This window comes from Camelus dromedarius, chromosome 12, assembly GCF_036321535.1.
Source record: "Camelus dromedarius isolate mCamDro1 chromosome 12, mCamDro1.pat, whole genome shotgun sequence".
NCBI lineage: Eukaryota > Metazoa > Chordata > Mammalia > Artiodactyla > Camelidae > Camelus > Camelus dromedarius.
Genome location: NC_087447.1, coordinates 50,797,901 through 50,820,475, shown reverse-complemented (window position 1 = coordinate 50,820,475; position 22,575 = coordinate 50,797,901). Strand labels below are relative to the sequence as shown.

Genomic DNA, 22,575 nt, shown 5'->3' with positions numbered 1-22,575 from the left:
TGTGCTGCCTCAGGCAAGTCACTTCACCTCTCTGAGCTCCTCACTCTTCTTCAGTAAACAGGTTCTCCTAACACACTCCTCTCAGAATCAACGTGAAAAGTGGGACCCTGTGTCCACAGTAACTGGGCAAGTACATGTGCGAACCCAGTGGGGAAGCTCAGTGCTGCACTAACTTTAACACCTTTCATCTTCACGACCACCCGATGAGGGAGGCACTATCGTGAGCCTCCACTGACAGAAGAGGAAACAGGCTCAGAGAGGTTGCCCGGGGTCACACAGGGGGGTGCGGCAGAGCCAGGCCGGTCCGTCACCTCCACTTTACACTGGCTCAGTGGGAAGCAGCAGCTCAGGAAATGGCGGGCCTGTTTGCCCTGTGGTTTCCCACGGTTTCCATGGAAAGCGGGTCCCCATACCCCATTCCCTGCACTCTTCTCTTCCCTCTCGGGAGGAGAAGCAGGCCGTCTACTGCTGTCCCCGGGGTTGGAGGGCTGGGTTCCTGTCTGCTTCCCCCGTCTCTCGCAGAAGTATCTTCAGGAATGGGCAGAGGCCGTGGCTGGAGGGCGGGGCTTGGGGGGGGGAGGTGGCAGCAGCTGCTCTGGGCAGTGCTCTGGGGTGGAGGACGGCGGGGATGCGAGACTGGGCTGGGGAGCTGTTCCCAAGCAAAACCCCCAGAATGGCCTCTGAAGCAGGGTCTGACCTTGGTCTCTGGGAAGAAGCCGACCTTGCCTGCACCTGAGCCCTCAGGTGAGATGGGGGCATCGCCCCTGCTCATTCCAGGGGGCCAGTGTCACGGGGTCAAAGGTCCATGTGCTTGGTCCAAGTGCACCCCTCCCAGGCTCCTCCACACATCTGTGACTTTGGGCAGGCAGCCTCCTCCCTGGACCTCTGTTGTCACTGTCCAAAAACTGAGCAAAGGTCAGGGTCAGTTGGGGCACTAAAGTGATGTGGTGATTCGGGTCTATCTGGTCAGAGGGGCAGGGCTGCAAGGGGCTTCACAGAATCAGGCTGTTTGCTTTAGAAAGTCTGAGGCTGGGAGAGGCTCAGGGGCTGCCTGAGGACAGGCAACAAATTGGTGACAGAGGCTGGATGAAGAAACCTGGGCACAGTCCTGACCCTACCCCACCCCTCAACCTCTCCTCTGTCCCATCTGCCCCCGCCCAGCCACCCTGCAAGGGAGGGAGACTCATGAACATGGCTTGGTGGGTCCCCACTGTCCCCTCTGGGCCAGGCCCCCTCCCCAAGGTCTCGGTGTGGCTTTCTCCAGATCCCATGCAGAGGCTGGTCTGGGGGCCACTGGAAAAAAACTCAGAGGTGTTGGTTCCTGATTGGGTGTCAGGGGACCTGGTTTCAAACTCCTTCCAGTCACCTGCCTGCTCTGGGCCTCATCCCTGAAAGCAGGTGGGGAGGGGTCAGGAGTGTGGAGAGGGCCTGGGGAGGGGGAGGCTTGTGATGAGAGAACACACACCATGAGGCACACACAGGCTTTATTGGGGATGCGCGGTGGGCACGGCAGAGGCACTTGCATGCCTGCACGAGGCCGACATGGTGGGGTGGGGTAGGGGCACAGGCAGTCTGCACCAAGAGGGTCCCCACAGCTGCAGGGAGAGGTCAAGCAAAGAGACAAAAGGGCAGGGCCATCCGCAGGGGTCTGGCCTCCAGGCTCCCCCTGGAGTCAACAGAGAAGCAGGCAGGCAAACACGGGGACTCCAAGCACATCTCAGAACAGGCACCAGCGCTTCAAGTTAGAAAGGACCACCGCTCACACTACTGCCAATCTCCCACTTCTGACCATCAGCTGTCACAACTGCCCTCCCAAGGCCACGCCCATCCCCACCTCTCGACTCCACCAAAGATGCCAAAGAGATGCCACACCAGGCTGACACACTTGTCTTCTCCCATCAGTGAGCCAAAAAAAGTCTGACATCCTAGCAGGGGAACACCTGCAGCCCCAGAGATGCAACCGGCCCCAGCTCCAGGGTTCTGGACCCCCTCTATCCAACTTCCCCCAGGCAGAGGGAAACCTGTTTACTGCACTGTTCCCCACTTCATCCCCAATGTCATGCTGACCAAGCCCCTGCTAAGGGCCACCTGTGCACCAGCTGGCCAATTATATAATAGATCACCTAAAGTCAGACTTGTTCACAGGGCAGGTATAGAGTTATTCACATGAATATAGCATGTTCTCTCTCAATATACGTGTATATGTTTAGACACAGCTCTATGCAACTTTTTTATATTTCCCCCCTTCACTTCTCCATTCCCGAAGTCACTCCCAGAAGAGCAAGAGTCAGCCTGCACAGCCTCCAGTGTGCCAGCCACTCCCCACTGCCCAAATCAGCACCCCCAGCAACCCTGCCCGATGTCCTGAGGGCCCTTGAGGCGTTGCAGGGCCACACCCGGAGCAGCACCTTCCTGGGTTCTCAGGCTGGGCGTTCACCTCCGGACAGCGTTCTGGAAAAGAGCGTTGTGGCTGAAGGGCAGCAGAGGCTTGTTTGCTGGATTTTCCAAGGAGGCTGCTCTGTCATCTCCGCCTCCCCATCTCCGGAGAAAGCCCGGTGTCCTTAGATCTCTCTCCCTGTGTCTGTGTCTGTCTCTGTCTTGGTCTCTCTCGGCCTCTCTCCCGACAACGAAGCAAGGAGAAGGCAGATGCCCACGGCCTCCCTGTCTTCCCACACCAGCCCCGACCAGGCCTCCGTGGTCTACAGCAGAAGCAGCGGCAGCCAGTTCAGCTTCAACAGAGCAGCAGTGCCAGCACCAAGGAAAGGAGAGGGGAACGAAGGATGCAGGCTCAGGGGTCCCAGCCAAGCTGAGTACAGGCCAGCAGCTAGAAGAATGTCCCAAACACACACTGGGGGAAGGGGTACGGGCAGGGGACAGGGCAGGTGGGCGAGAGGGCAGGTAGCAGTGAGCAGCCACCTTCAGAGCTGGTTAAAGACCACGGAGGCCTTGAGGTTGGCGGGCTCCAAGCCCTCGCTAAAGGTGATGAGGAAATACATGACCTTGCGGATCTTGGCCAGGTCGGACAGGCGCTCCCCGAACTCCAGGGCATCAGCCTCATTCCAATCCATGGCTTCCGAGTCCTCCTTGCTCCAGAAGATGGCAGCAGGGTCCAGCAGCTGGCGCGTCATGAGGTTGGTGAGGTCAGGTGTCCAGTTCTGGGAGGTGCCCGTGATGGTGACCTTGCCCGGCTTGTCTAGCACGATGTCCCAGCGCTCGAACAGCAGCCTCTGCTGCTGGATGAAGTCGATGCGATACATGGACTCGGCCGGCCGCAGCAGCTTCTCACCATCCTGGCGCTTCGCCCCACGCTGCTTCAGGCTCTCCACACGCAGCCTCATCTGCTTGGTCAGGCCCTCATCCAGGACCAGGGGCATGTTGAGCTGCGTCGGCTTTGGCCCCTCCTCGGCCATGGCCCAAATGCTGCTGCTGCCTCCACTGTGCAGGAGCCAAGTGAACTGGGGCCTCACAGCCAAGGCAAGAGGCCACCAAACAGGGGCCCTGCCTGCCTTCTGCCCTCCCTTTGTCCCTCCTCTCCCAGTCACTGCCCTTCCCAGTCCCACCCAGCCCTCAAAATGAGGTGTGTAGGAGGCAGGAGTCCCCAAATGCCTCCTCCTCTACTCCTTGCAGAAGCGGGAATAGAGGCACTGCAGGCAGGCAGGAGGGTGACAGGCTCCTTGGGGACCAACTGCTGATGTCAACTGCTGTGGCAACCACCCTGGCTACCACGGATGAGCTGGGAGCTGGCTTGCTGTGAAGAGGGGAGCATTGCTCGCAGGCTGTAAGAGGGCAGGAGGTGGGGAGCAGGTGCTCACTGGAGACACATAAGGAGAGGCTGGAAGACCCTCTGGCAGGAAGGTAGGGGGAACAAGGCCCAGAGGGGCCCACCAACTTGAGATCTGAAGTCACCTAAGCCAAACCCTGCAGCCCTCCTTAGCTCGGCCTCACCCTCACCCCCTTCACACCCCATCACCAAGGCCTGTCAATTACCCTGAAAACCCTCCTACCCATCCCCACTGGCAGGACCCCCACCCAGCCACCTCCGTCTCTCACCGAGACCCATGTTCTCACACTTCAGGGAGCGCCAAAATCACCCGTGGGACCTAAAACAGTTTGCTGGGCCCCACGCAGGGTTTCTGAATTAAGCGGTTTCTGATGAAGCCTGAAAATTCACATTTCTAACAACCTCCCAGGTGACACTGATGCTGTGGGTCCAGGAACTGTGCTTTGAGAATCACTGACCCAGGTGACTCTCGCCTGCTAGGCCTGCCGCCACTCCGCACCACGTGGCTGCCATGTGCCCGGGAGTCTCTTCTGCTAAAACCCCACCACTTATTACACCTGTATTGAGCCTCAGCTTCTTCCCCCAGGAGACTGGAGGCGGTGGAAGAATCTGACAAATGTCTGTCTCCCCAGTGCCTGAGAGGGAACCGGGGGCTCAGCCATGACATGAGGGCAAATGGAAGAAATGGAGCAAGTGAGTGTAGCTGAGGGGGGGGTAGGGGAGAGGGGAAGCTGCCATGACATGTCACACACAGAAGACAGGACAGAGCACAGGCCAAAGTGTAAGAACTGGAAATAACCTGAAGGGTCTAGTGGACCACAAGCAGAGTCAATTGCTAGACAGAGGCTAAGTAAGTCGGCGGGGTCTTGGGCTACGTGAACAGCAAGGGGGTCATGGAGGGGAACAAAGCACCTGGTCCTATTAAGACAACACCTCGAGCACTGGGGTCCGTCCTGGGGGCCTCTGGCAGCCATTCTCCAACAGTGTTCAAGAAAACCATAGAGAAGAGACCTTAAACTGCCTGATCCTCACAGAACCTTCTGCTCTGTAGCTGGAGCGGCAGAGGCTGAGGAGTGACTGTTGGGAGCTTCTTTTTCCTTCATAGGGAGACATTTCTCTCCTTTCCCAGAACTAAATTCTCCTTTTTATTTGTACATTTGCTTGGTTTTTGTCTGTGATGTCTCCACACGGAGGGGCCAGGACGGTGTTTGACTTGTCCATCACTCTAAGCCACCCCCAGAACAGGGCTGCCATATAGGAGGCCCTCGGAAATCCCTGATAAATGAATGAATGAATGAATGAATGAATGAATGAATGAATGAATGACACTGACGAAAGAATAGTTGATGTGACGGCCCATGGGGCCCAAGGCCGAGGACAAGAAGAAGATGGGCACACGGAGAGAGTACACGGGCCTGACCGAGATCAGAATGTGGTTTAGGAACAGGTGTGCATCGGGTGCAGGAACGAGGGCGATACCTGGACGGTGAAGGCAGGTGGCGACGCAATCAAGACCCGGGGCCACAGTGATGAGGGCACCGTGACCCCCGGGACACTGCAGTACCTGGGGTGAAAAAGGTTGGGAACTTGGAGGTGCCGAGCCCCTGGTGCCTGGGTGGCAGGCAGGGTGGCTGGCTGACAGGGGGCGGCAATAAGGTGGGCCGGGGTGGGGGGACAACCAGCACGAGCCTGCAGGGGTTTCTCTGGGGAGGGTGCGGTCTGGAGGCAGCAATGAATCAAGAGAAAACCCGCCCCCTCCCTGGGCCTGCAGGACATGGTGGGGGGGTTCAGCTTCTATGGATGAGGATCCAGAGGCCTCACGACTCTGGGGAGGGCCTGGTCTTGGCCTGAACAAAGGCAGGAGGAGGCTGAAGGAGGGAGTTGTTACCAGGGCTGGGGCCCCCCAGACAGGTAGACGGGAGGAAGGGGGCAGTGGTGGCCAAGGAAGGCCAGAGGGGGAAGAGGGAAGGAAAGGCAGGCAGGAGGCTGCACGTGGGGCTGGGCCCACGCCACCCACAGACCTCCGCTCAGGCCCCAGACGGCTTGGGAGGCCCCACCAAAAGCTGGACGTAGGAGTGAACAGAGAGGAGCAAAGCAACATCTAAGCTTGCGTCCGTGGCTGTGAAACCGTGATCATGACAAACAAGCACCTCTTTAGCCACAAATGGAAAAAAGACTGGAAGGAAATATAGAAAACCCTAACACTGGTTGTTTCCAGGTAATGAAAACTTGACGTGATTTAGGACTTTTTCAAACCCTCTGTCCCCGGTACCTTGAATGGTGCTGGGGCACAGTTGGTGCTTAACCACTGTATAGTGAATGAACTGGCATTCGCTAAAGGACAGGAACTGCTCACATAGCAGGGGCAGGCACGGGTTGGGAAACATTCTTAAATGGGCTAAAAGACAGCCTGGCCCTACCACTAGGTGCCTCCTCCAGGCCCAGCCCAGGACTGCCCAGCTCCCAGCCCTGGCTCTCAGGCATCCAGGCACTCCACTGGGTTTCTGCTCACTTCTGCTCCCCTCTGGCTAGGGGCACAGCTGACTCCTCCTGGGCTCCGGCACCCCGTGGCTCAGAGCACAGAGGCCTGCCTTCGAGCCTCGGGTTGCAAAGGCCTCCAGGGGAGGGGAACTCACCTGGCTTGGGCCACACCAAGCTAGTGGCAAATGCTCTACCCCAATGTCACATCCTGACTTCTGCTCCGCAAAACCTGGTCACCTGAAATCCACTGCCCTGCCCTCAGGAAATGTACGATCACACTGAGGAGACCATAATGCCGCAACCAGGGATCCCATGGGACAGGGAGGCCCACTGCCAAGAAGTGTCTGGCAGAACAGAGAAACAGGTCGGAGCCCAGAGGAGAAGGGGGTGGGATTAATATGTGCAGATCTCCCCTAAATGCCACGGGCTTACCTACCCTCACCCTAATCCTGTGGGCTCCTTTAATCCTCCCACCACCCTGGACTGGAAAGGTCAGGTTTACACAGAGGCCAAGAGAAGGAACACGACCTGCATAAGGTCACATGACCAGCAAGGAACCCGGCCAGAATCAAACCCAGGTCTGGCTGCCTTCAAATCCCAGCCTGTTCACCCTAGGCTGTGTCAAGTACTAGAGGTAAAGGGATGGCTTCCTGGAGGAGGGGGCATGTGTGCCGAGGGTGTGATGCGCCTGCATCCCCAGAATTGAGGTGGGCAGGGGGAGTAGGGGTGCAGCTCAGGCTGAGCACCCCCGTTCCATGGAGAAAACAGAGCTGGGCAGGGGAGGCCCTGCTGGGCAACAGGCCCAGAAAGTGAGGGATGACAACAAACAGGGCCTGGTCAGCAGGGACAGGAGGGGAGGGAAGGCACAGTAATGAGCTCCCCGGGGCCTCGAGCCTCCTTCCGGGACCCAGGGACCATCACCACAGCAGCACCAGAAGACAGAGTGCAATTACCCCAGAGCACGCCACCCGGCCCCAACCTCTTGGAGACCCAAGCTCCTGGAGATCTGGCCTCAAAGCCTCCAGCCTAGCCAGGCCAGTGCCCTGACACCATGCAGGAGGAACCTTCTGCCCAGAGACAAACACAGGCCTGCCCACTGTCACGGCATCAATGACAAGCCTCTTGCCTGCGGGTCCAGGGCCCTTTCTTCCACTTGCTAGGCGGGGAGCTGCACCAAGGGACTGCCTGGGACCAGGGCAGGGCACACAGCAAGCTGAGGCTCTTCCCTACAAATTACCAGACAGCCCATTTCCTATGAGGGGACACAGCGGGCCAGGCTCCAGTCCCCCTGCAAGGCCCAGGAGGCCTGAGGTAGCCAGGCCAGCTGTGGGGCTGCTGGCCAGTAGCTGGGTCCAACAATTTGGGGAGGGGCTCAAAACTTTCTTGAGCCCTCTCTGTGCCAGGCTCCTGCTGGGAAGATAGAAGTTGAACCAGCTCTGCCCAAGGGGAGCTCACCTCGAGAGGGGAGCCCACAGATAAACAGGCAATTATAGGGCAAGGTGGGAGGTGTGGGGCCAGCCCCACAGGGCTCCTGTGTGCCACCTCCAGCCCTAGACTGAGCCAATCTAGCTCAGGGTCACCTTGTTCTGGGCTCAAAGAAGGGGGTTAGAGCCTGGAGGCAGGAGGGTGAGGACAGCCCTACACCCAGAGAACAGTGCCAGGCCCCGACCTTCCCTGGCCATGGGGCCCATGAGTGAAATGACTCTATGCACGGCTCTCCGAGGTCCTCCTAGCTCAGATGCCCCACAACCACCCACATCTATGGGCCGACACAGTGGCCTCTGCGGAGGGCCCTACAGCACACAGCTTCCTGTATCCCACAGGACCATCAGGGCCAGGCCCCAGGGGTGCCCATTTAAAGGGTGGCTTTGAGAGGTCCCATCCCTGTTCAGAAGACAAGACAGCACAGCACCTACTACGGTTCCAACCTCAGCCGAAGGCACAGCGCCCTCTGATGGCTGAGGGATGCCTCAGAGGACGAGAACAAACTCACCTGCTCTTTGCACCCCACTTGCACAGAACACTCACTGTGTTCCATGAATCTGAATTATCACCACACTGGCTGTCGCAGCCGCCCCTCACCCGGCAATGCACTGTGCGAGGCCCTGTAAGTACAGTACCTCGTTCCACCCTCACTCCTCCCCGAGAGGGAGCTACTCTGATAGCCTGACTCTGTGGATGAGAAACCTAAGGCTAATATGAAGCTACAAAACGGAGAGGCTGGGACCTGCCCCTGGGCCTGTAAGACCCGGATGCCCAGTGCTTCCAAGCTGTGCTGCCAGCCCCTGTAGAAAGAGAAGGAAGGGCAATGACTTGTATTTGCCGGCTTGGGAACCCAGGGTGCAGTTCCTGTCAATTATTCTTTAGAAACCACAACCCCAGCCTCCTGGCCTCCCCAGGAGGGAGCTCTGTTGGATTTAACGACTACACTGCCGAATGCCACCACAAGGGGACAAAGTGTCGGGACCAGAGCCCATTCTTTCCAACCTAAACCTTTGGTCCGCGTCCAGGACATCAGCTGTTTGGAACCATGAATCATGATCAGGATTGTCTGGATCACTCCCTCAGAACAAGTGAGAAGAGTGAGGCCCAGAGAAGGACAAGGACTGGCCAAGTCACATAGAAGGTACTGGCCGGGGTCTCCTGAGCCCCAGTTAGTGGTGTCTCCACACTGCACATGATTTTGGTAGCTTCCACATTTCATAAGTGTGTCCACCAAGTGGCCCCAAGGACACTGTGGGCCCCCAGTAGTCTAGAGGGGATACATCAGAACTGGGAGCTACACAGATTCCCAGCACCTGCTCCTGAGCTGGCAGGGGAGAGGAAGGCAATTCTGATGCTCTGCCAATTCTGAACAGCCCTGGTGTCACCCTACCCTATCCCTGCATAGGCTGTCATCAAATCTCACCTGTATGTTCAGGCCGCACCTCCCCCATCTGGTGGCAAGGGGACCAAGATGCGTTAACGCTCCCCAGCACCCCCTCCCCACCCAGGCCTCACCTTTTGCCACAGCGACTCGCGGGAGGCAAGGGATGAGCAGGCCGCCACAAACCAGCAGTTGCCCACCTGGCCCTGGTGCAGGTCGTGGGAGCTGATGCCATCCACAAAGAGGCGGGGGTCCTCGCAGATGTCCTGCAGAAAAGCCGGGAGGAGATCTCACTGTCAGTGTGGAGATTCACCCACCTCCCCTTGCAGATGGGGGGCCTGCATCAGTCTTCAAACCCAGCTTCCCCAAGGGAGGCCTGGAAAGCCCTTCTCCCACCCCCTGGCCGAAGAACTCTGCTCTTCCACCAAAGTTTGGGAGATAAGCAAATACTGTGGAAGGATTTCGGTGAGCTACCACCTTCCTCCTGGCCTATGCAGTCTTCTTTGACCAGCAAAGGCTCAGTGTCCATCACTCTCCAGCACCGGCAGCCCTGTGGGGCCCAGCCAGCTCTCAAGGGCCCACAGTCACGCAGTAGGTCCAGGGTGCAGGGCAGAAACATACCAAAATTACCCATGATGAGTGCAAAGAGCAGGGGAGGATTGGAGAAAGGACTATACCAGGCCCCGTGTAGGCACATCCTCCAGCTGTCTCATCTGACCCTCACCCCATCTGAGGACTGTGGCTCTGTTATTCTACTTTACAGAGAAGGAATGAAGGTTCAGAGAGGGAAAGTGACTTGTCAAGGGCACACAGCAAGCAAATGCCAAGCAGTGCTGAGCTGACACCAACAGAGCACCTGGAGGGCCCACCTTGGGCCCCTCCTCCTTTCCCATCAACATCTTCACTCAGAGCTGAGAGCGAGTGACTGCTCTCCAGAGAGGGGGGACAATAGAGGGTGGGGGAAGTAAACACTGAGACATGCCTTCCACGTGACCAACATCCTCATGGCACCATGATCAATATCCTCACCACAGTCCTGAAAGGTGGGCATTGTGCTCATTCTACAGATGAGGACACTGAGGCCCAGAGAGGTTGCATCACAGGCCCCAGCCACACAACACTGGCCTGCCTCCACTTCAGGTGGTGCTCTTGAACCAGCTCAATCACAACAGAGCTACTGAGATCCTACCACAGGCAGCCAGCAGAGGGTAGTAGAGTCAGGAAACAGAATTCAAATTCCTGTTCCCCGTTTAACAGCTGTGCAATTTTGGGCCAGTGGCTCAATCTCTCTGAGCCTCCATTTCCTCTCCTGTGCAAACGAGGTAGATTATTGTCCTTTATAGGGCTGTGTAAGGAGTCCACAGATCCTGGAGGCAGGGCACCCTTCAGGGGAAAATGGGGCAAAGAGTTATCAGTTCTCACTAAGGTGTTTGGGACTCCTGCTGCCACCTCTGCTTGGGAAAACCAGAGTTTTGAGAGGGCCATAACTCCCCTGAGGGCAGGAGCACTCCAGGTGGGACTTCAGGGTGGCCCCAGGTCAAGCTGCAAGGCGGCTTCCCCAGAGTACAGATGCCACAGGTCTGAGTATCCTGCCGCAGGTCATGAAAACCCAGTGAGGCCTCAGGAAGCAGATGAGAAATTTGCCTCCCTCCTTATCTTATCTCCCAGGCCCTGGCCTAAGCCCAGCCCAGCACTCTGAGCCAGAGGGTGCCATGACTTAGCATCTGCCTCCCTGGGGCCCAGAAGGGCAGGCAGGACAGCAGGACGAGGGTGAAGGGGGGGCCTCATATCTGGAGGACCCTGGCCCCATCCCTACCGTAGTAAGAGAGACAGGGACCGCCTGGGGGTCACGGGAGGTGACCTCCAAGGCACCCCTTCCCTTTAGATCCTCCCAGTAAGGGCACTGCACAGAAATGTGACCACCCATCCCACAGAGGACACTGAGGCCCAGGGTCATGAGGCAAGTGGACTAATAAGACAGATCCTAGCTCCTCGAATAGGGCTCTCTTCCCCACTGAGCAGTACCGCCAGGGCAGCCTGTGGGCAGGTGCAGCCACTCCAGCCTGGTCCCGCAGCCCCAGAACAGGGCTCTGGCCCCAGACACTTCTCTGGCCTCTAGGAGAGACTGACCTCAGGGGTCAGGAGTCCCGGGTTCCAGGCTCAGCACTGCCCTGACTTGCTGTAGCAGAGCAGCGACCTGGGGCAAATCCACATGCCTGGGAGGGAGCGGAGAAGAAAAGGCAGTCTGGGGTGTGTTCCTACTACCAGGAGAGGTTCAAGTTTGCAGCACAAGCTAGAGAAGCCATTTGAAGTTGGTGGCACCTGGGGTCCAGCAGCCACCTTGGGTCACCCTGGATGGAACAATCACAGAAACAGCTTTTAGTGACTGGGCACTGGCTGTGTGCTCAGCTGTGCAGAGACAGGTGCTGTTAACATCCCCATTTTACAGATGAGGAAACCAAGGCACAGAGAGGTTAAGTCATATGCCCAGGGTCACAGAGGAAGAGATGAACTGAGATTCCAATTCAGACAGTCACCTCCAGAGCTTCCAGCTGGGCCAGGATTTATGAGTGACAAGCCACCCTTCCTTCACCCACCCCCTTGCACCTGTCCTTGGCCCCGCTTAGGGGACTTGCTATATGGCAATGAGACCAAGGGATCAGGGGCAGTACAGATCCTTGTCACCATAGGGCCCAGATTCTCAAGACCAGAGTTTGTTCCTCCACCTTCCCTGGGTCATTGGGCAGGCACAGGGCACAGATCCAGATAGGGCAGTTCCCAGACCACAGGCAGAGCCCTTGAGGAGGAGAAGCCTGACTATGACCCTCCATGTGAGCATAGCTGTGACAACAGGACCAAGAGAGATTGGAAGAGGCTGCCTGGAGGCGGTGACACCAGCAGAGCAGGCATAGAGCAGGCTGGCGGGCAGGGAGGCTCCAGAGGGGAATGGAGACTCCAAATTCCCCCCAAGATAGAATCCAGTCTCAGCCTCGGACAGATGCTGCCTCCGACATCATCCTCCCCGGGAACCCCAGCCACCGTTCTCCCTCCCATCACTGTCCACACTGAGGTTCGCCTTTGAGTCTCCCCCACCAGCCTGAGAGCTCCCAGGCAGGGCCCAGGCCTGGCTCTGCCCACCTCCAGTGTCAGGAACAGGGCTTGGCAGGTGCTACTGGGGCTGCGGGCAGGAGCCTGAGAGGAAGGGACAGCAAAGTGGCCTGCAGGGTGGGACTGGACTGGCTGCTGGGAGCTCTGGGCCAGGCCACCCCCAGGGCTGGGGTGACCGCTCTTTTGGTCAACATACCTTTGTGGGAAACAGCCTCCTGCACTTGCAGTCACCTGTCACCTCTCAGCCCCTCCCAGCCTGTTAGACCCACTCCACCAGACACAGGTCACAGCCCATAACTACCTCCTCTGTTGGCACAACCAGAATTTCAGGTTTCTAGACCCGGTGTACAAGGCGGAAGGCAGCAAGCCAGTGGATCCAGGGCACCTTCTGCCCCTCCTATCCACCCCCACTTCTCCTTGTCCATCCACCTTCACCCCGTCACCTCCCTCCCAGAATCCAAGCTCACAGCAGGAATCAACTTGACAACTGGGGAAACTGAGGCCCAGGAAGGAAGAAGGACCTCTGCCTGGGATGGGAAAGCAGGGCAATGTTCTCGGCAGTTACAGCCTGGGCCCTGCCCTCTCTGCAACAGACCTGCCTCCCCACCCCATGTCCCCTCTCCTCCCATCCTCCAAGGCCACCTGAGCACACGCCCAGAGGGGATCATTTCTGGGCAGGGCAGAGGCCCAGATGGCTGGACTCAGCACAAACTGCCTGTCTTGTGGCATCAAGGGGCCCACTGCTCAGCACAGCCAACGAGAGGGGCCTTCTCTAGGGGCTGGTGTGAGCCTGAGCCCCAGGCATGAGGCTGGCGACCACCACCTTGCGAGAATTCTGGGAGGCTCCAAAACTGGTGTCTGTAGGATCCCTACTAGTTCCTTTCTTAATTCCATCAAAGGACATGCAGGCTTGTCTCCAGAGATGGGGAGAGGCAGAGTGCAGGATGGGAGGTGGGGGGTACTCTGCCCCCACAGGGATGAGAAGGGACTGTACTAAGGCCCTGAGCCTGAGAAGGAGGAAGCCCCCCCATTCCACCCACCCCCTCAGGATTCCCCCTGAGTCACCCCTTGAGTCATCGACCTTCCCCTCTAATCTCTTATCTTCTCCTATCTCCCTGGCCAGGCCTGTGAGGGAGGCCAGCAGATTACTGAATGGGAAAGAACAAATAAACAATGGACCTGTGAGGAGGTGGAGGGTGTGGGCCCCAGGCAGATGCCCTGGGTGGGACTGAAGTGGACCAGGCCTGGCCCCACCTGCAGAGTCCAAAGAGATGGGACTTCCAGGTAGGGCCAGCTCAGGGTCCCAAATACTGGGCTGGCAGGAGCAGGTGGGCCAGAGCAGGGAGCCAGCTTGTCATCTGCCTCCTATGTGTCTGACACCACAGATACCTCAAGTCATTTCAACCTCCAGAAACCATGAGCAGCAAGAACTATTCTCCCCCATTTACAGATGAGACAAATGAGATCCAGGGAGGGAAAGTGACTGCTCACGTCACACCTCCTGTAAGGCAGGGCCAAGCCAGCCTCAAAAGCCACCTTCCTCATTCCACTTTGAGACAAAGAAAAGGGAGGCCAGCAGGCAGGGAGGTCCCCCAAGAATAGAGGTGCCACGATACTAACTAACTTCAAGAGAAGGAGCTGGGGGTGAGATGGGAGTAAAGAGGAGGTTCTCTGGGCCTTCAAGAAAATTGGCTTTTTACTCTATTTGTAAATAGCCAGGTCACAAGACCCAGGAAGTGGGACTCAGTAGAAACAAGGCTGCTTCTGGCCAAAGTTCCATCTCACTGGCCACAGGCCAAGCAGCTGGGAGTTAATGGTCACCCCACCAGGCTGGCCCCACTCCACCCGCCTGAAGCAAGTGAGCCAGACTTCCTGTTCCACCAACCCCGCATCCTGTCAGTGGATCCGGGCCTGCCCATTACAGCAGCCCTGCCACCACCCTGCAGCCCTGCTTACACACCAGTCATCCATCACGCCCTGGGCCACGCACTCTCACCCCCTCATCCAACATCACTCAGCAGTGCCTGGCCTTGATCTGCCTCTCCAGCCCAGAACTGATGCCCCACTGCCGCCCCTGGCTCCACTCAGACATCTGTCTCTAACACCAACCATGACAAGCTGTGTGTCACCAGCCTCCACATCCAGGGCAGGGGCAACCCTGTTCCTCCTCTTTCAGTGTCTAGAAAGGACTAGGCACCAAGTCCAGCGAAGAAGGCAGTGAAGGAAAGTACAGCATGGCAGGACTCCTGAACTGGCAGACAATCGGGCCCAGTGAGGGCATGTGACTCCACCAGAGTCACACAGCAGGGGGATGCAGAGCCCAGCCAGCCTGGCATTTCCTCTTCTCCTCTCACTGCACCAAGCCCAGTATCCCCAGCCAGGCCAGGCCAGCCTCCTTCCAGAGCCACGGGACCTAAACTGTCTGGGGGATGGCCAGAGGGCAGGAGGGGGTCAGGATGGGGGAGGGCATGGAGTAAGAGGAGGGCAGACAGCTCAAGTGTCTCCCCTGTCCCAGGACCCAGAGCCTCACAAAGGCCTTTTGAGACTGGCCTCCTTCTCCACCCACCAGACAAAAGACAAGGAGGAAGGCGTGGGGGTGGGGCTGCACGGAGAGGCAGGGGTCTGGGGCCAGGCCAGGAGGCTGCTGGGAGTTCCGGAGAACCCAGGCAGGGGTCAGAGATTCCAGCACAGCTCAAGGGGCTGAGGTCCCTACAGGGCACCAGGGACCCTCTATCTGGTATTGGGGAGGTGGACCAGGGGAGGCAGGGTCCTGGGCTCAAAGGCAGGACTCTGGGGTCCCAGCCTAGCTCTGCTTCCCGCTCACTGGGCAGTGAGGGTATGTGTGCTCCCCACTCAAACCCAGTTTCCTTACCTCTAAAGTGCCCCAGTCCAAGAAAATACACAGGATTTTTTGAGTTGAAAGGGACTTGAGATCACAGTCTATGAGAGGAACTTGAAAATTAAATTTCACATTTCTGAAATGTACAGGGGACCAGAGGGAAATTTTTAAAGTGCAAATGTGACCCTGGCACACACTGCTGAAAGCCGGCCTGCGATGGCTCCCGCTGCCTCGGCGCACCAGGGACCTGGCTTCCTCCTCCCCTCACTCCCCTCTACACGCCCCATGCTCCTGCCACGTCCCCAGTGAGCCTGAGAGCTTCAAGCCTCGTTTTTTTTCCCACCCTGAAAACCCTTCAACTCTGAGACGCCTCCTCTGAGCACCAGGCAGGGGAGTCTCCTCCCAGCCCCAGGCACCTGGGTCCAGCACAGTCTCCTGCACTAAACTCCCTCGGGTGTGACCAAGTCTCAGTGTCACCAGCAAGGCTGCGGAAACCGGGAGGGGGCCTGGGACACCACATCATCCAAGCACCTACTCTCACACTCAGGAATCAGGGTTAAAGAGGATGAAATCATGCCATGAGGCCAAACGCGTCTGTTCAACACATTCCAGTGTCAGCGACCAAGGCCAGGCCAGGGGGAGCCACCAGACAGGGGCTCCCTAATTCACAACCCCCAACAGTAGTGGTGACAGCTGCCCCTATGGGTGCCGGGCTCGGTGCCAGACCCTTTCACGCATCATCTCTTTTGATGCTCACAACCACCCTCTGAGGTACTATTATTTTTCACTACTACTATTATTACTGATTAACCATCGTAATAAATACCTTCCATGTACAGCAAATGACTATTTCAAAATCATCGCGATGATAATCAGCAAAGTGAATTCCTTACACTTGAGTGGCACTCTACATTGCACTAAAAAAGGTCACATCCACATCACCTCATTTTTATCCCCAAAACGACCCTGGGAGGACAGTGGCAGGGCAGAAGCTGAGGCCCAGAGAGAGGGCGAGGTCCCAGCTGGGTAGTAGTGGCCATGGAAGGAAGGCCCGTTCTCCTGGCTTCCCATCCCGATGAAATCCCACAGCAGGCAGGCCCAGCATTCACTTTCTCAGCCACCTGAAGCCTCGGAAGGACCCCTCTCAGCCACCCTCTGTCCCCTGCAGACCAGGTAGGTATGGGCTCTGGTTTGGATCTTCAGACCAGACACTGACCTTGGGCCGCTTCCACCTGACAGTGGGCCCCGGGGTGCCCTTATAGTACAGCGAGTCGTCAGTGGCTGGGAAGTTGGGGTCCTCGAAGAGCACCTTCCTGCGCAGACAGGCCCGTTTCAGGGCCGAGTAGTTCTGGTTCTCGTAGGGCTTCACGCACGAGAACATGGTGGCCGCTGCCCTGGGAGGGGAGACCAAGTCAAGGCAATGGAGGGCGGCTCCTGGGGCACCTGGGAGGACAGAAGGTGATTAGATCATCACTTCCTGAGGACCGGAATTCCCACAGGATTCTGAGTGAGGTGGCCCCTCCACGCAGCCCAGGGGAATGGGCATCCGCATCCCCATCCTGCAGCCAGGAACTGACGCTGAGAGGAGGAGAGACCTGCCCGAGGTCACACAGCTGGTAGTGCAGAGCAGGGAGAGAGAGGAAATGACCAGCCTAACTCTTGAATTTCCTCATTTCTAATGCTTTGAGGTGACGCCAGACCTGCAGGCCAAAAGGCCAAGGGCACAAGCACAATAGTGCTCAGGCCGCCTGGCCGCACTCATACCCTCCCTTCCTTTGTTCCACCAGCCTCCCTAGACAGCCCCCCCCCCCCCCCCCCCCCGCCTCCAGCAGAATCAGGGCGGAATCAGGCGAGTGGCTGACCAGGTAGCTCCCCGGCTGGTGTCACGCCCACAGGAAAACAGCAGCATAGTCTCCAAGTTTCTCGCCTCCGGTCCCTCACGCCTTAGCCCAGAGCCACACATCTCTGTCCAGTGTGGAAGAACCTTGACCTGGAGCCCCCTTCAGCCATCAATCACATTCATTCTTGCCTCCTCCCTCCAGCACTCCGCCTTCTGCAATCAATGTCTCCCATTCTGTAGGGAGCACTCTCATGGCTCCTCAGTCCTGGGGGGTCTAAACTCCCTTGAGGACCCCAACCCCGACCTGTGCCCTCCCAATCTCCAAAGCCAGACTCTCCCACCCACACGGCCTCCCAGACCTTGCAGTGCCTCACACCCCTGAACATCCTCTTCCTGGGCTTCAGGGGCTTCTAGTGCTGGTCCTCACCCATCTCCCATTTCCAATCTCCCCTCCCCCTCAGGGGTCCCCTAAGGGCCAAACCAAGCCCAGTGGTCTACTCACCCCCCCTGGTTGATGACCCCATATCGCTGTGTTCAGCCTGGACCACTGTTCTCGGCCCTCAGCAGGCCCACTCCCTGTGAGGGCCAGATTCTGCAGCACTGTCTATACCTGAACCCACATGCAGCCCTGGCACAGAGCCTGACACAGAAGGTGGCTGTACCCAGCAACATCCTCCCGTCAGCCCCTCACAGTCCAACACCCTGAACCTTGTAGCCATGTGCTGCGCAAGAGACACAGCCTGGACTGATGTGGCCAGGAAAGGGTTCCAGGAGTGGAGGGGAAGGGAGGGAGCAGCAGCCAGCTGGACCTGACAGATCAGGTACCTGGAGAGATGCTCGAATGACCAGGGACCTGACTGACAGCACCATCTATGTCCCTGCATCTCGGACTCTTTCTGGGAGCTCCATATCCCCAGGTCTACTCATCATGGGGCCTGCTCAGGGCAACACCACAACCCCCACCTCCCAAGGCACAGGCCCCACCCACCTTCCCAGCCCAGCTAAGGAAACTGAGGCAAGGTAGGCTGCCTTTGGGGGTGAACACAAGTTTGAAAGCAAGACTGATGTGGGTGCCAGTCCCAGCTGCACCACTCACATGCTGTGTGGCCTTGAACAAGTCACTCAACCTCTCTGAGTCCCCCTTTTCTCATCTCCATGATGGGAACAATGTTGCTTCAATAACTGGAAGATGCCGTTATAATTAATCAAAGTCTGAGGAGACTCCTTAGCGGGCCAGAGGGAAGAGGCAGAAGAGAAGTAGACAAGCCACCTCTCACTCCCAAGAAAGAACCTCCATTTCTCTGGCACCTGCCATATGTAAACCTCCTGGCTAGAGGTCTATGTACAGGATCTGCTGGGAAGGCCTCTCATGGTCGCCATTTTTCAGAAAAGGAACTGAGGCTCAGTGAGGGGAGGCGACTTGCCCGAGGTCCATGGCAGAGTCTGGATGTGAACCCCCACGTCTCTGACTTTGGTGCCTCCACCTTGGCCTGGTGACCCCGCAGTGCAGGAGGAGGGGCCGAATGCTGGGCAGGGCAGGCCTCACCCCAGACACCCTGGTTGAGCCAGCCCCACAGGAAGGAAAAGATGGGGGGTATTCAATGGAGGGGAGAAACAGGAAGGGAAGGAGGTGAGAATGGGCGGTGAGGGTGGAACGTGGATAGACAGCAGGGAGAACTGGGATGGCTAATGGTCCTTGCCTGCTGAGGGGCTGAGGGCTGGCTTGTCCTCTGCTCTGGGCCCACAGCCACTTCATCTGCCATACAGCATGCGGGGCCCACTTGTCCCACTGCTGTGTGACCTGAAGCCAACCACTTAACCTCTCTGGCCATCTCTGCTCAGGGAGGCCAATAACCCTGCCCCTTCCCACCGACCCTCCCAGTCTTGGAGGCCTGAGGCAAAGAGAAGGGGGTGCCTGAAGAGCCAGCCCCTGGGCTCTGGCACCCAGCCACCAGGAGAGCCATTAGCATCGTGGTTTCCGGCAGGGCCTGCTCAGGAAGCAATTTAAGCTGCAAGAATTAGATCAAAGAAGCTGAAAGCAGGAGCCCAGAAATCAACTCTAGCAATTCCAGCATTCAGAGCCCAGAGGGCCCAGGGAGGAGGAGCGAGCTGGCCGAGGTCACACAGCCAGGCTGGTGGAGACTGAAGGTTCTGGCGGCCCTCCAGGCCAATGCTGCTGGGAAGGTTTGCTCCCGAGGAGGACAAAAGGGAGGTGCAGGCAGAGAGGGGACCGCTTGGCTGGGCCCGGGCCCAGGAGAACAGGGGCCAGGCCTGGCTGGCTGAGGGTCTGACCCAGTTCCACAATGTCTCCAGCTCACCCCTGCCCGCCAGGCTGCCCCTGGCCTACTTAAGCCAGGCTCTCTGGCCCTGGCCTTTGCACAGGCTACACCTCCTGCAGACTGTCCTCCTGCACCCTCCATCTGCCCCAAAGTCACCTTCCACTCCCTCCATTGGGTCAACACCCCTAAGAGGTCACAGAGTCACCAGCCTCTGAGCTTTGCTCTCTCCCTGTAGTTCTAGGCATGACCATCAAAGGCCACAGAGAAACCAGGAATCAGGAAAGCCAGCCTCCCAACCCCGACCTCTTCTCTCCGGGTCTGAGCTCGGGGCCACGGCACTTCCTGACTTCTGAATGTTTTTACACTGTTTGAGCCCAGCACTAACAGGACAGTCTGGGCCTCCTGGCTGTCCTCCAGCCTGCCCCCTTCCCTCCGTCCCTGCTGACCTCACCCACCCCCAAGATTCTCCACCCTGGGCCCATGTTCCCAGACTATGAGCTCCTCGCAGTCCCCTCAAGCTGTCCACTCGGGGCCTTCACATACACTGTCCATCCACATGCACATTCCTGGAGAATTCCCGGTCCCCTCTCAAGACTCAGCCCAAGTACTTCCCACCTGTCCCTGACCCTGCTCCTCCCTCCACCTCCGTCGTCCCAGACCCCCTGTGACAGTACCCGTCATGTTGTACCCCCATCTCCGCATATGATCTGTCCGTCTCCCCAGCCCACACCTCGTCAGCCAGAGCCCATGTCCCGCTCCTTTCTGTATTCTGAGGGGCCAACATTGCAGGGCGGAGTCAGTGAATTTGGGTTGAATGAACCAACGCAGGTGATGCAGGAGAAATTCCTTCATGGGGGAAAACAGGCTCAAATTGTGGCATGAGCTCCCAAGAGGGATCAGCTTTCCAAGTCAGAGCCGTACCAGCGAGCAGGTCTCCTGAAGGCCAGGGCCAGCCCCCTCCCACTAGACCAGCCCTCCCTCCCCCTTCTTCCCTCCCCCTCCTGATGGCTGGGTGCCAGCTGGTACCCACACCCCATTATGGAGGAGGAGGAGGAAATGTGCTGCAGCCCTGGTGCTCTCTGCTGCAGCCCAGCCCTTCTCCTGCTCCTGACGGAGATGTGGCTTTAGTTCCCCAATGTCCCTCTAAGCTGTCAGATCTAGACAGGCCATGTCTCCTCTCTGGTCTGCATGGTCCTTGTCTGGAAGGGCCTCCGAGATAGGGCCTCTGGGAGGATCAAATGAGACATGGCCAAGTGGATCAGCATTTTGCATACTTGAATGCACTGTGGCCCCAGGGGGATGTCAGTACCGATGTCTGGGGCACATCTACAATGTTTCCAGACCCCTACCAGGGTTCCTGTCCCCATGGAATTTCATGGTCTAGTGTAGCCAACAGACACAAGACAGAATGGGATATGCATTATTTCAGAGATTCCAGCAAGAGGGATGTAAGGAAGCCTTCACAAAGGCCTGGGCCCAGAAGTCCTTTAGGAAAGAAATGCCATTGCAGACAGAGGGAACAGCTCCAGCAAAGGCTCAGAGGCAGAGGCAGGAAAATGCAAGGCGATTTAGACCCAGCCTAGCACAGGGGGCCCCGTGGACTGAGCATGGGTGTGCTGTCATGGCTCAGAACAAGGGCATGGGAGTGCCCGCTAGGGAGCTCAGAGAACCCAGACTTCCAGTGGGACAGTCAGACCAGAGTTTGTGTCTCAGCTGCATGACTTAGTGCTGTGTGTCCTTAGGCAAGTTGCTAACCCCTCTGAGCTGCTATCAGCCCTACAGAGGAAGAAAGTGGCATCTGCCCCAGGCTTGCCCTACCGGAGCTGTCTGTCCTCACCTTGTAAACAGTGTGTACCTCCTTCTGGGAGGGTGTGGCCTGATCTGCTGTCCCTGGACCTGCTGGAGGTGGCAGGGACAGGTCATTTGTGCACAGGACAGAGTAAGGGCTCACTTTGCAGCAGGCCACATGGAGCCACCTGCAGGAAGGGCTGGACACCACTGAGCCTTCCCTGGACTTTTCAGCCACCACAGCCAGGGGGTAATAGGAGAGAGAATTTTAGTTCCATTTTTTTAGATGAAAACATTGAGGAACATGTACAAAACCTGCAGCCTGTTAACTGGACCCCAAGCCTCCAGCCTCCACATCACACTGGGCTTCCCAAAGCAGGCCCCAGGTTAGTCCAGTGATCTCTTTAGAGGGGGCTCTGCCATGGCCAAAAAGTCAGTAAGAAAGTTCTTCCCTGTCCACTTCTCGCTCACAGAGAACTCGGTTTGGTCCAGCGAGTCTTGAATCCCTCACAGCCCTGACCCACCTACTTCACAAAGGAGAAGCAGATTCCAGGCTCAGCTCCTGGCCGGAACTGAATGGATTTTTGTCTTTATTTTTAAGATCCTTCCAGTAATCTTATATTTATGGAGAGTAATACTGCCTTTCCACTTACAGGAGATGCACAGTTTCCTTTAAGAAATATTTAGGAAAAAGGAAGTTGATTTCAAGAAAACTATTAAGCTCCTGGTGGTGTAGGTGGGAGCCTCAGCATTACACCAAGCCTGGAGGGCAGGGTGTTGCCTGATGAGACAGAGCTGTGTGGCAGGGGAAAGTCACCTCACCTCTCTGAGCCTTGGGGCTTTCCTCTAAGGGATGGGATATCAGAGCGAGGACTCAGAGGGCCAAGAACAGCCAAGAAGAAGACCAAGCTGCAGGACTCACACTCGCAGTTACCAAGACCTTTCACACAGCTCTAGTAACTGACACGGTGCGGGGTTGGCACAGGGTAGACGGACAGACCAGTGGAACAGAACAGAAAGGCCCCAGAAAAAGGATACCTGATTTTGACAAAGGTGACACAGAAGTGCATTAGGAGAAGGATGGTCTTTTCAACACATGGTGCTGGGAAAAACTTCACCTTGACTCCCACCTCACACTATACACAAAACCCAGAGACCGCAAATCGAACTGAAAGGTAAAACAATGAAACTTTTTGAAGAAAACATAAGGAAAGGGGCATGTCCGAATGGTCAACAGATAGAAGAAAAAAGAGCTCCACTTCAGTAATTACCGAGGAGTTGCAAATTAAAAGCACGAAATACCACTACACCCAGCCCAGAATGGCTCCCGGGAAAAACGCCACACACACACATGCACAGCTCTTCGACACTGGTGGTAGGACAGCAAATGGTACAACTACTTTGCAAAACCGTTTGACCACATCAATTAAAGCTGAACAAACGCACACTCTACCATTTGGTAATTTTCCTCCTAAATATATACAGAACAGAAATGCATGCACATATTCACCAAAAACCAAGTACAAGAATGTTTAGCATGGTAGTATTTGTTACAGCTGAAAATAAGAAACCACCCAAATGTCCATCACCGAA

The 22,575-nt window shown here is 57.1% G+C and overlaps 2 protein-coding genes across 4 annotated transcripts in view; both read right to left on the bottom strand.

The window, feature by feature from the left end:
• The window catches only part of CAPN5 (calpain 5), a 59,446-nt gene that overhangs the window by 19,465 nt on the left and 17,406 nt on the right, over window positions 1-22,575 (bottom strand). For all 3 annotated transcript variants that reach the window (XM_010989944.3, XM_031460415.2, XM_010989951.3), the window contains exons 2-3: window positions 16,292-16,518; window positions 9,263-9,394 (exon numbers count right to left, since the gene is read on the bottom strand). In XM_010989944.3, the coding sequence (XP_010988246.1) occupies window positions 9,263-9,394; window positions 16,292-16,456 (297 nt within the window). In that variant the 5' untranslated portion in view covers window positions 16,457-16,518. The remainder of the gene's footprint in view (window positions 1-9,262; window positions 9,395-16,291; window positions 16,519-22,575) is intronic.
• OMP (olfactory marker protein) lies at window positions 1,255-9,250 on the bottom strand. The gene has a single exon (XM_064492741.1). It carries the CDS (start codon window positions 3,408-3,410, stop codon window positions 2,919-2,921), a length of 492 nt encoding a protein of 163 aa, XP_064348811.1. The 5' UTR covers window positions 3,411-9,250; the 3' UTR covers window positions 1,255-2,918.

Bases quoted from the DNA above. Each gene is read 5' to 3' on its own strand.
- OMP (XM_064492741.1), bottom strand. From the start codon at position 3,410: ATGGCCGAGGAGGGGCCAAAGCCGACGCAGCTCAACATGCCCCTGGTC.